The 13433-nt window shown below is 50.1% G+C and overlaps 1 protein-coding gene across 3 annotated transcripts in view; it reads right to left on the bottom strand.

Annotated features, from left to right (window-relative positions):
* Positions 1-7857: 7857 nt before the first annotated feature.
* Positions 7858-13433, bottom strand: part of LOC119102591 (chitin-binding domain protein cbd-1) — a 25358-nt gene continuing 19782 nt past the window's right edge. The window contains exons 6-9 of one of the 3 annotated variants that reach the window (XM_037226023.1): positions 13206-13433; positions 12675-12959; positions 8735-9414; positions 7858-8451 (exon numbers count right to left, since the gene is read on the bottom strand). In XM_037226023.1, the coding sequence (XP_037081918.1) occupies positions 8297-8451; positions 8735-9414; positions 12675-12959; positions 13206-13433 (1348 nt within the window). In that variant the 3' untranslated portion in view covers positions 7858-8296. Of the gene's footprint in view, positions 8452-8734; positions 9415-9915; positions 10612-12674 lie in introns of those variants that run through there. The other 2 variants (XM_037226022.1, XR_005094716.1) reach the window with 2 other exon arrangements.

Genomic DNA, 13433 nt, shown 5'->3' with positions numbered 1-13433 from the left:
AATTGTAGCTGAATGCCAGATTTCATAGTACTAGTTCCCTTTGTATACCAGTTCCCAATCATGACCTGTGCTCTAGTCAAGTTTCAACTACCAGATATTGGAATTTTGTGCTGGCCATACCAGCTCTGTCATGATGTTCACGCATTTGTGCTGGAATCCGTTGAGCTATTGCACAAAGAACAGTGGATGAGAGCGAGAGGATTCCTGTACGAAACACGTCGGTACGCTTGTACATTTTGTGCTGAGTTGAGCATGGCTCTGTTTGAATCATGTTGTGCTCGTTTCCCTGGAAGGCACCTGGAAGTATCTCTGCTCCTAACATTTGGTACATGCTTCTCTGGTGTCCTTTCAGGTGGCGCCCGTGGTGCAAATAAGAGCAACATTGACGATGCGCCCACCGTGATCCAGCGGCCGGCACAAGCGCCGTGCCCCCAAATCATGACTATCACCACACACGTGCGTGAATCCCCAGGGTGCGATCGGGACCCCATAGGACTCTGTGTTGGTGTGATCAGATCCTGGGATCTTTTCGAGACTCTAGGCACACATGTGATCGCTGCATCTCTAGAAATGTAATTGATGTCGCAATGCTGCTTTATTCAGCCTACCTAAGTGCAAAGCCTACGGCAAGCGCAGACAACGCAGGCGGGGAGCTCGTAGGAGATCGGCGGCGAGTGCGGAAATGGTGGCAAGGGCGGAGGCATGCAGCGAGCGGCATGACTGGTGGGAATGGTGGAAGCGTTCGCATGTGGTCGGTGGTGACTGCAAAAGTGGTTGGCAGCGAGTGCAGCTGAGTTGGGCAGCGAGCGCAGAGAAGGTCGGAAACTCGCGTGGGGGAGGCCGGTAACCTGCGCGGAAGAGGCCGCTGGCGAACAAGGCCTAACTACGCTGGCAGCGAGCACAAAAAACCTAGCAGGGAGCTCATAGGTCAGCGCCACATGTACGACACAGTCCAAGTGGTGGGGTGCTGTGGCATGGCTTTTAAAATATTTTTGCTTCATTGGCATGATCAAACAGCAACCGAACTAGGCATTTGTACCTTAAAGTTCTCCAGAAAAGTGTCATCATCAGATGTCAGAACAATCTTGGTCCACCAGTAACAAACTTTTGGCGGGCGGTCAACCATGCTATTATCTGCTAACGTATTCGCTGTCGGCTTATCGATTCCAGCATCGACAGCAGTGCCACCAAAAATACAGCTACCGCACTAGCTTCTTCGTCGTCCATGACGCCGAAAAAACGTGACGTGGTCTGTTACATGATGTAGGCAATGGAGTATATTCGTTATGCATCGTTATATTATTTAAAGTGGCGTGGTCACGTGATTTGCCTCATGGCCTTACACCATGTTATTGTCAATTATTTCATAGTTTTTGATAATAAATGTTTCGCTCATCTTACTGTGAACTATTTTGACCATTAAAACTTTGCTGCTGCCTCCGCCAATGCAGTTTAATATTTTACTGCATAAAATGAATGTGTCCATAATTCGCCCTGCATGACTGTCCTGTGAGGACAAGTACCTTCACGTTGATCAGTACCTGCAGTAAAATGGGCCTACAGTCATCACTTAAATTTAGCCTCATGACACCATCCTGGTACAGTAGCTATAGTGCTGTACCAGGATGGTGTCATGAGGATAAATTTTGTATGAGATAACTTACGGGCATGAAAAGACTTTTGAAGTGTGGAGGGAGCAATTCAGATTGAGTCTCTTGTATTGTTAACTCAAGTGTTGAATCCCTCTGCTAGCTGCTAGGACGTTGACATTATACATTATGGGGACTGGCACAGAGGGCAATGCTCTTCTCTTATCAAGGCTCTGCATATACCATCAAGAAACGCAATCAATTTTTAACAGTAGGGATATAGGACCAAAGAGATTGGTCACCACGCATGATATGGCAAACACCCGTAGAGTACTGAATAAATGTTAGTTACAAAAGTTTCAATTGTTTGTGCTTAGTTACTAAATTCATTACTTCCTCACAGCCAAGCATCTGTTTTATTCAAGGGTGTCACTGTACACAAGATGTTACATCCTTCTGTATTATACAACATCAAAAATCGCTGTGCTGATGCAATCAACGCCTCACTACCATGTGATGAAAAATGAAAAATAAAAATTGATATGGGGCACACAAAGAGCCAAATCTGTTTCAAAACACACAATCAGATAGTCTGAAATTGTTAGGACAGCCCAGTGATCAGTTTTACAAATTGACACCACTAGTTTGGCTGATTTTCAGGCCCGACTGTGAAAAATACATGCTGGTCAAACATGTGCAGCATGACAGAAATATGCCCACGTTTCAGCATTCATTACTTGCAAGTCTGGGCACTCAAAGCTCAGCGCACCATTAGCACCTATTTCAGGGAATGTAGAGGTAACACCTCATGGAACCGTAATGCTGCAAAGAACAGTTCATGCATAATAGCTGTGGAAATTTTCATACAGCAATCATTTGAAATCGCAGCGCAATTTGACCTGGTCTGACTCTAGCGCAAGTAAGTACACATCAAGTAAAGCACACCGATCAATACATGTTAGAAGCAGTGGCTGAATTTTTGCATGCTGGCCTCTTGATATATTGTGCAATACAATTGTGAAGATGCTCACGACCTTAAAGACACCAAACATCAGACTCAATGGCCAAGATACTCAGTCAGTTGGACGGGCTCTCATCTCCGCAGCTGACTTCAATATGCATGCAGGTTGGAAGCAATGAGAAATTGGTTTACCCTAACATTACTGCTGTTCGAACCACGCACCGGGGACATAAGACAAACCTATGACCCAGACTAGCCTGATCAGGAACGCTTAGCAAGGACAGTATCATTAGACAGGCGGCCTGAGCCTTTATGGACCCCATGACCTGCTCCCAGCGTCATCACCGGTGGCTGTGTAATAGTGTGGCTGCACAGTTCGGGTTCTGTAGCCGATTTGCGCTACCGCTGACCAACTGCGGTAATGTTCGTCTGTGACGCTCTGAAATCGTTATCAGATCTAGTGGCGACCAGGCCCATTGCCTGATTGGATGGCTGTGGATACTGTGAAACGTAACATAGCACTATCACTCTTACATGCTATTCAGACGCATGATGCGTGCTTTTGCCTGTAATTATGGTCATATTTGAGCGTCTGTTAGGGTTCCTAGCGTGTATTTAGCCGTCCAATGAACTGGATCCAGTACAGTGTTTTTCAATCACCAATGATTTTTTTAACGAAACATTTGTTCCCATTTAAAAGTGTGGTTTTAAAATACACCCTCCTAAGATACAATAGATTTCATGCGATCTTGGCTGGATGAGTTTTAAATGCGGTTAACAGGCATGCCACCGCACTGGTACCTCTTCTTTAAATATTAAACCCTAACCTTTTGAATGGATGGATTTCTGGGATCATAGCTCGCGCTGAGCAGTGCTTGCTGTGCGAGCCCTAATCCCTACCATCCCATGCGCAATTCCATGTCAACGGCAGAATTTGGCGGCGGGAAGTTCAACATGCCGCAATGTGTGACACTCCGTCCTGTTCTCCGACGTCATCTGACCTTTCGTGTGGCTACTGCCACCGGCCGTAGGCCATATCTGTCAAGGAGAAATAGCAACCGCCAAAACCGACTCGAACCCAACCCGCCACGGGTAGGTGGATCAGAAGCCAGGTGCTCTAATCAACTGAGCCATTGGGACGGGCCAAGTGGTTGAAGGGTCGGTTAGACACTTGATAATCTTCAACAAGCACTTCAGCACACCCAACTTTGTACCGTACTCACACCTTACAACAAAAATTAAATCATAGGTCTTATCGCAGATCAGGTGTGTCATTTCCTTTTCAATTGAGGAAGGGGAAGACTTTGGTTCACAACTTGAGCACCAGCCCCCCCCCCAATTTAAGAAGAAGCTGGGTGAAATTTGGGGAATAACCCATTTGTAGGAATATTTTGAGGATAGGCTCTGTTGTACTCAGTTCTTATCCCCGCTCCCCAGCTTAACAGGGACATAGTCTTTCAAAACTATGCCTCTGTTGCAGGCACATCATCTTGCATCACGCTAACCTGTGAAGAATGTCAGCAACAGTCTGACAGTCTTAATATTGTTTTTCTCAGCTGAATGCAAGACAAGGAGGTTAGTGATCATTTATACATGGTGTCCGTACTCCAGGCTACAACACCATTTAGTTGATATTTGGGAAGACTCCCTTTGAATTGACAAAATCATTGGTAAGTTGAGCCTATTTGTTAACAGTTAAACCTATTTCTGAGATAAGCTTTAACGAGGACTGCAAATGAAAATTACCTGTGATGTGGTGTGGTTCAAACACTCAGATATCTTAGCTGGATGCTAGCACTCAGTCTTCACACAGCACTCAACCTCACTGTGGAATTAAATACGACAGAGCATTGCCAGAGTCTTGTTTCTCACTTTCAATATCTGCATCACACATGCATCTAGCGTGCCCAAACTCAGTGACGTCAAAAAATGAGGGCCAGAAAACTCAGGGTTGGTGCCCGTGATCCCTTTTGATAAATGATTGGCCAGCAATTCTGACCTTATCATTTAAGATCAATAAAAATATGCACATATGTTCACTCACACATTTACCTCATTTACCTCTCACACAATACTTGGTGCATGCAAACCACCAATGACACTGTCATTTCAAGGTTAAAATGCCCTGTTGAAAGGTCACTATATACTATTATTATTAAAAAATTACAAACGTCAATAATGCGCTAGAACTGAACAAATATCCAGTTTTCCTTGCATCGTTGTTCCCTCTTATGTTGTGTTTGGAAGAAATCATAATGCTCTTGAGCGGCGAGGAGATGAGAAGGGTTTTAGCCACACCCTGGTTGGTTACACGCGTCCGTGTCATGACGCCCACGTGTTGAACTATGGGTTTTGGCTATTTTCCATGGGTTTACACCTTATGTGCCACACCTCTGCACCCAGCACGCGGACTCACACGGGAGTGGCACGCCTTGATAGGAAGCGAACGGGCAAACACCTGCTGCAAATTATGATATCGCACGTGCCAGGTGTCCACGTGCACGAACCTATAATTGAATTGTTCCATTTCGGGCCGGTTTATTCACGTTTTGCGGCATACCTCGGCACCCAGGGCACGAAGCGACTCGAGAGTGTCATGCTTCGATAGGCAATCTAACGGGCAATGACGTGGTTTAGCATGCGACTTCGCACGTGTCACGTGTCACGCGCACACTTACTGTTAAGATGCACTTTGCCGAATGCATCTGTTTTTGCGCCTTACGCCACCATTCCGTCCGCAGGGCGAAGCTACGAGGCAGATCCCGACCCACTGCTGCGGAAATAAGTTCCTGATGAAATAAGGCAGGGTAGAACGTCCTCGTGTTGAGGCCCCGTGATGCTACGCTGCAAAGCATATTAAACTGACCACGGTCTGTGATTTCCGCATACAAAAAGCCATGACACCCGGCGTTGCAGTCTCCGTAGGCCGGGCGTCGTTGGCTTCGTGGTTTACGCTACGTGACGACCAACAGGCGTGCAAGACTTATGTATTTGAAAGAAGTACCGTTCAGAGTTTTATTGAATCAATTTCCTCATATAGAAGGCAGTTCAGGGTGCATTTCACCTCTAAGATTGTTATAGTAAAAAAAGGGCGGATAAGCACTTGCAGCACCGCGAGAGCAAAGGCAGAACCTCTTGATTTCGTGTTGCTCTAACTGTCAATCTCTTGGCAGGTCAGCCTCAAAATTGTAACAGTGACGTATGCGTCACAGTCTAATCTTTGAACGGGGTAAATTTATTTCCCAAAACTTTGGGAACACTGTTTCACGACCGCCGTTCTCGAACGCGCGGCGCCGGTCATCTGGTATTTTCTACAGCGGCCAACGACGTACAGTTTTATAGAAAATGAAGCACGACCATAGCAGTTCTAGCTACGAAGATTGTGAGCAAACAGCCTTGAACCTTTTCACGCAGGCCGTTTCTCTGTCCGATTCTGCATATATATGAATGTTCTTAGGTAGCCATGAGACCGTTTACCTTATTCTGGCAAGGCAAAACTTGGGGCACATTATCTGACTAGAACCGGCGCTGGGGGGCTCTAGGAAATGGATGCTAGAAGGAAAATATCTAGCTAGAGGGGGCACTAGCAGCGTATAGAACACTAGGGGATGCATCATCGTTTGCGGTCAAGAAGGCACCCTTCCGTCCCAGCGTAGAGTGCCTACCGGCTGTCACTCTGGCGACCTGGGGCGGGTCCCTTACTCGATCCAGATCCAGACCCTCAGAGGAATCCATCATATATTGATACCCCAGTCGACGCAGGAGCCTTCAATGACGCAGTACAGTTTTTCATCGCCCCAGTTGATCCAACTTTTTAGTCCACGCAATCACCCACGAATTGATGACCAAGGTGCCTCTTCTGTCAAGCGGCGGCAAACACGGGGAAATGTCGCAACAAAGTGGCAAGGAAGACAGGAAAGATGAAATGAAATGATGATATATGTATAACAAGGATGGTGAAATTAAAGGGCTGCCACCTCCCTTGTTAACACTAGTTAAATGAGTATAATAGTGATGTTATTGAGTAGCAGGGTATAAATGAAAGCAGTTAATGCCAGAAATGACGGCTGACACTTCCTTAAGACTACGGTCAGCGTTGAAGTACCTAAATTTTTCCTTGTTTGCGCGCTAGACAGTCTGCCACCGTAATGCCATAATTGGCGCGCCACCGACAAAACTGGCAGAGAGGCTCCAGTTCAGCTTAACGGGCCCTTGGCTGAAATGGGGGGAGGGGCAGTGGGGTACTGAGGGCCCTGTCTGCCACAGGCCTCTTTCATTGTCTCGTGGACTGAAACTGAGTTTTCATGTCTCCATTCATTGTTATAGGCCCCCAAACAATCCCAAGAGGTTCTCTGGCATTTGGGATTTTGTCCTTATCCCTGCTCAGTAAATAGGTCCCTTAGCCGCATTGGGGCCTATTGTGGGAATGCAACCCTTATTACTTTAGAGGCCCCCGGCCGACCCAGGGGCTCCTCAGCGCCGCAGGGGCTCTGACCAATCTAAATCATGGGCCCCAGCCTCGTCCCTGCTTGGATGCGAGGTCCCAAGGGTTCAGATCGACACGGAGTCGACTGCTTCATGTTGGTGGCCTCTGGCCGAAATAGGGGTCCACATTGTCCCAGGAGTCCGCGCTATCCCTCGCCAACACAGGATCCCGGCTAGACACTGCGTGCCTTGGCCAGCCTGAGGCTGTTATTGGCTCAGGGGCCCTAATCAATGTAAACCGCCGGCCCGGTCATCTTTTTATTTGGTAAAAAGGTCCCCAGGTCCAAACGCCACGGAGCCGACTGTTCAGTACTGATCCTTATTGACCCAGGTTGTCCCTTATAGGTGCAAAGTGCTCTCTGACTGGCATTTGAGGGTCCGGCACTGCGAGCCAAGCCCTTTAATGCGATGTCCGGCCAGCCCTTTGGGGCATCAAAATGCCCTTACTTGCTCGTCCCGAGGGGCCATTCGGACCCTGGGGACTAAGGGGAGGGGGATTGTTCCCCTCTCTACCTGCGCCACTGCCCTGCCAGCAGCGCGCGGGTCTCTGAACAAAAAAAAAAAGAAGACGAACAAAAAACGAATCACCACCCTCGTTCTTATCAAGGAATTATTTGTATCTGCTCATGGGCCCTTTTCTTTCGCTCGCGACTGACCATAGTCGCCTGGAGGTCCAAAGATGTCCAATTTTGTTGCGTGTTGTGCTAAAAAAGCTGCGTCCGTTCTGCAGGTCATGCACACTTTCGGAGCCTATGCGCCCCTTCGGGGCCCAAGGGTGCCAGTGTGCAATGCATCACTCTCGACATTATTTGAAAACAGAAGTTATGACGTGCAAATTTATTGCTCAATGTGTGCACTTGTTATACATGCGAACAGGGTGCAGTTAAGAAGATGCATTAGCAACAGCACGCGGTGCAGTAGAGGAGATACACTAGCAATAGTCCGTCAACGTCCAAGCGTAAGAAACAAGAGGCATCCGTTCGTCGAGCGCGTACCACCTTCTCCCAAGTGCACACAAGCCAGTCCTACATAAGCTAGAAGCACACGATCCGGAAGAGCCTTTCGCACAGAGCTGCAGCTGAGTGGACAGTGAGCTGTCCGCCGGCGCGAGCGTCCTCACGTTCTCGACCGGACTAGCCCTCACTCTGGACCGCGACGGTCAGCAGCCTCTGCAGAACCATCCCCCACTACGCAGTGACCAGGCGCTCAGCAGTAGCCCAGCAGGCGCCCAGCGGCCGCCCAGCAGCTGCCCAGCGGCCGCTCAGCAGCTGCCCGGAATGCAGCGAGACCCCCTGGCGTAGAAGCGCGTGCCGTGCAGACAGCGCTTCATGGTCGGCACGCCGTCCACGCAGTGGTAGTAGTAGTGGCACTTGGAGGACGCGAACTTGCCGTTCGGCTTCGGGCAGAACTGGGCCTCTGCGAACGCGACAGGTTCGCTGTGAGTGCGATGGTCACGCAAAAAACACGTACGTGGGGACTTCAAATGATAGATTTTACGTGGGCAAAGGTTGCCCACGTCATAACCCTGAATTAGGATAACCGTCACACATGCATGGACTAACTGATGATGTTCAAAGATGTGGCATATAAGCAAGCACATCGAGTTCCTAGGGTTTGACACGAAATTATGAATCCTTATCCTTCATTGATGAACTGGTTTGCATTGGAAGCACAACAAAGCACCGCGATCACAACGTACCCAAGAAGCCATCATCGTCCTCGACAGTGCCGTGGTCCGGGTTCCTGTACAGAGGCGAGCTCTTCAGAGCAGGTGCAAACGACTTCACGCGCTCCGCCGACTCCCTGCCGTGGTGCTTCGAGCCACTATCGTGGTGGTGCTTCGAGCCGCTGCCAGGGTGGTGCTTCGAGCCACTACCGTGGTGCTTCGAGTCGCTGCCATGATGCTTCGAATGAGAGCCGCTGCCATGGTGGTGCTTCGAGTCGCTGCCGTGGTGGTGCTTCGAATGGGAGCCGCTGCCATGGTGGTGCTTCGAGCCGGAGTCCGAGTCGCTGCTGTGGTGGTGCTTTGAGCTGGAGTGAGAGTCGCTGCTGTGGTGGTGGTGAGATCCGCTTCCCGACTCGGAGCTAGAGCTGGATGAATGTGGCTTGGGCTTATGCGTCGGCTTGGTCGGCCTGGTTGGCCTGGTTGGCCGTGTCGGCCGGGTCGGCCGGGTCGGCTTGGTCGGCTTGGTCGGCTTGGTCGGCTTGGTCGGCCTGGTTGGCTTGGTCGGCTTCGTTGGCATGCACCCCGGGACGTCTTCAGGGTAGTCGCAGACCTCCAGAGTCGGGTTGTAGACAAGGCCCTTCGGACAGCTCATCGGGTAGGCCTTGCCGTTCTTGCACTGGTAAAATTTGTGGCAGTCTTTGGGATCAGGTACTCTGCGGCAACAGACACGTATGCTTGCCTTTTGAGCTGTTGAGCAGGACAAATATCTGGCATAGTGTGTTTCGTAAACGTGCGTTTGTCCTTAATGGATGAACGATGATATTGAGAGTGCTCACTTATCAATATATATGCAGTTCAGTTCGCAGCCATGAGACTATTCAAAAAACAACCAATGAGCAACAATAATGATACTTAGGGCAATATAACAGCAGGGGGAAAAACAGTTTCTGGCTGTGGCTAGCCCAGACTGCAACAGTTCAAAACGGTGCAATATTTACAGAGCTTCAGATCTGTGGACAAGTATCGTGAACATGCGAGCGGCTGTCAACAGCGGTGGCAGAAAAGTAGCAGAAGCAGAAGAATGCGTGCAGCTGCCATAGCTGCTGCGAGAGACGGCGTAGTATCCTCCACCTCACACCACAGTGGAGCCCCGCAGACAGACCCGGAAAGCCAGCTGCACAAACCAGACGTCACCAAAAGATTCAGTCACTAACCTACTTCGATCGGCCATTGTCAGCATGCAGCATGTCTCGAGCGGGAGAGGCGGGTGCTGATCGGGCGGCGGATGCGTGAAAGGTATGTGCGGTGCTGTGTGCGGATTACACTACAAGGAAGGTGACTACAGACTGGGTGCAGTGTCAGCGGCAACACGTGACGATTGCTGTCTGCCGTGGGGGAAAAACAAGCTACCGAGGTGAGCGCGGCAGCCATCAGTGGCCGTGGTCCGGTGCGGTGTGTCGGGGAGGCGTGGGACGGGTGAGGGGCGGGACGGGGAGGGGGGTTACAGGTGACAACAGCCGGCGGTCTCGGGCGCGTCGCACGCGTTCGTGCCCGTGTTGAAGTGCGTGCCGGCCGGACAGTACTCGATGCTGGCCTTTCCGCCCGAGCAGTGAAAGTAGGTGCCGCAGTTCAGCGGATTGGCGTAGGTACCGTCGCTCTTAGAGCAGGGGAACGTACACGGAGACGGGGGCGGCAGGGTGGTGGGCGCTGCCGTAGTGGTGGTGGTGGTTGGGGTGGGGGTGGTAGGTGGTGGCGGTGTGGCAGTAGTGTGGGCGCCGCATTTCACATTGGCGGGCAGATCGCACACTTCCGTGTCGGGGTTAAAGACCAGGCCGGTCGGACAGCTTTTGTGGTAGGCCTTGCCGTCCCGACACTGATAGAAGCCGCTGCAGTCGTCCTTGTCCGGCAGCCTACGAATGCACACACAAACACGCACAAAGGCGCATAGTTAGGCTAGAAAAGCTGACCTCTGGAGCGCTTAGGACACCGCGGGAAAGACGCTGCAGAAGGATTTCGGGTCATTTCCCGTCAGGATATTAGTGACGGCCACAATTTAGGAACGTTGTTAGTATCTGTCAATGGCTTTTCAATGGCTTTTGTGAATGCACACCTTTCCACAGCAGGGACATAGTTGGAACTCCGGCTGAAGTTTTAGAAACATGCACGAAACTATTTTTGATTTGTCCACCAACACTCTGTGAGTGATGACAGCACACCATTTGTAAACCCCGCTATCACCGCGGCCCACGCCAGCGAGATTGGAAAGTACTTACCACCTTTCCCTCGAAAGACGTACAAATGTTAATTCAACATACCATATCGGTTAACGCGTCACCCATGCCTATGTACACATTCATGCACATCTATATGCATGTGTACCATAGGTATCTGCATCCATTTACACGATCAGGTGACCCTCGCGGCACACAATAGTTCGACATTTTGCAGATACATAAGTTGGGGTCCCGACCCGTACCCTTTAGCATTCAGCATTTGTGGTTGAATGCGGATGCTACCAACACTTTGAGATAGACAATTTTGCCTACGCGACGTGCAAGAAGTTGAGATGAACTTAGTAAACAGTGCATCACTGGAAAAATGCGGGGAAAGCAAGGAACTCCTGCTGTCTAGTACAATCAGAGGACACGACATGAAACTGATGACATGCAACCATGAACACTCATCATGCAATACACATCTAAAACCCAATGCATTTCCCCATAAGAGTGGAGCAGTAAGGCAAGACCATCGCAGACAAAGCTGCTGGTCATTGTCTGACCCAAACTGAGTGTATACGGACAACAAGGGTGTCTTTTATGAAGAAAACTTTGTTTGCGTAAGTTAGCCATCCACTTCACTCTTGCATAAAATGACTGGCAGCCATCTTTCCGATTGTCACTGCTGACAAATCCTGAAGAATCGTTTCAACGTTCTACCCACGTCTGTGTATACTTAACCTGCCAACAACAGCAATGGACCGGATTTCATTCTATTAAAAGCAGGCAGTAAGGACGGCTGAAATACTGGTCAACGGAAATATGAAGTGCTTTTTTAGAAACGAGTTGATGTCGCCACAAAATTGCGGCGGCGGCCTGCGTGTGCCACCGGCACAAAATCGTATCAGCGTATACAAAGGAATACTTTCCTGACCAGCGAATCAAGCGTCTTAGAACCTTAATATTTAGGCCTTTACTTCCCGCAAAAACGGGCATGCGTTACAGCAGCATTGTTCTTGCTACCAGCACAAGGCCAAAGCCAACACTCCAAAGCCTACTCTGTTCAAGGACAGGACGGTGGGGATGGCTGCCAGCCAAGAGGCTCTACATCCCAGCCACACAAAAACAAACGCACTTCTACAGGTACATCGGCATGCAATTCTTAGCCTATAACCAAGCTCGTGATCCAGGTCATCACAGAATGTGCCTAAACTAGTCGGCTGTCGCGTCTGGCAGGCGAAATCCGCTTTGACACATAACCCTCCAATGGCAAGACACGGAGTGCTCAACGGAGGAGTGTCCTCGCCTCCATGACATTACTGAAAGAAGAAACCGAAAGTGAGCTTAGTTTAAAGCTCGGAATTTTGCCGCCTGGTTTTACCTGCTAAATTGTGCGTGAAAGAGAAATGGACCCTCGTTTCTGTACGTTCCAGAGATCTGGAGCACGGAACAGCAGTCAGGCAGCAGTCGACGGTCCCACATGACCTTTGACGAGCGTCGTGTGTCTATATATATATATATATATATATATATATATATATATATATATATATACATATATATATATATATATATATATATGTATATATATATATATACATATATATATATATATATATATATCGACCGATAAATCGAAATAGACCTTGACATGACATGACCACATCTGAGATCTGCTCGGCGCCTGCCAGACGGAACAGCCGAGGCTCAGGCGCCCCTTCCCCGCGGCCGAGGCCGAGCGGCCCGCGCGCTCTCACCTGCACGCGCAGCTCTTGTTCGGGCAGACGATGTCGTCGTCGGGCACCGGCGTGGTGACCGGGTAGTCGGGCGTGGGCTGCGGGTGGCCGCCGCAGCCAGCGTGATTGGGCCAGTCGCACACCAAGAGCACCGGGTTGAACTCAAGGTTAGCGGGACAGTCCTTCAGGTAAGGGTACCCGTTCGAGCAGTGGTAGAACGAATGACAGTCCTTCGGGTTGGGGAACAGCCCGTTGCTGGTGGGGCAGTCGAAGTCCTTCTTGGTGGTGGTGACAACCGGCCTCGTGGTGGGGGACACTGCGGGCGTAGTGGGTGTGGTCTTATTCGAGCAGCCGGCATGCTCTGGCCAATCGCAGACGAGGAGGACCGGGTTGAATTCGAGGTTGGCCGGACAGTCCATTAGGTAGGGGATTCCGTTCGAACACTGGTAGAACGTATGGCAGTCTTTCGGGTTGGGGAACAGCCCGCTGCTGGTGCTGGTGGGGCAGTCGAAGTCCGGCCGTTTGGGAGTGGTAGCGGGCGTGCGGGGTGTGGTGGGGGACACTGCGGGCGTAGTGGGTGTGGTCTTATTCGAGCAGCCGGCATGCTCTGGCCAATCGCAGACGAGGAGGACCGGGTTGAATTCGAGGTTGGCCGGACAGTCCATTAGGTAGGGGATTCCGTTCGAACACTGGAAGAACGTATGGCAGTCTTTCGGGTTGGGGAAGAGCCCGTCTGCGGTGGGGCAGTCGAAGTCCGGCCGTTTGGTTGTAGTGGTGGAG

Source organism: Pollicipes pollicipes, unplaced genomic scaffold (genome assembly GCF_011947565.3).
Source record: "Pollicipes pollicipes isolate AB1234 unplaced genomic scaffold, Ppol_2.1 Scaffold_5724;HRSCAF=6776_pilon_pilon_pilon, whole genome shotgun sequence".
NCBI lineage: Eukaryota > Metazoa > Arthropoda > Thecostraca > Pollicipedomorpha > Pollicipedidae > Pollicipes > Pollicipes pollicipes.
The sequence above is the reverse complement of the archived record's forward strand: the minus strand, read 5'-3'. Positions and strand labels throughout refer to the sequence as shown.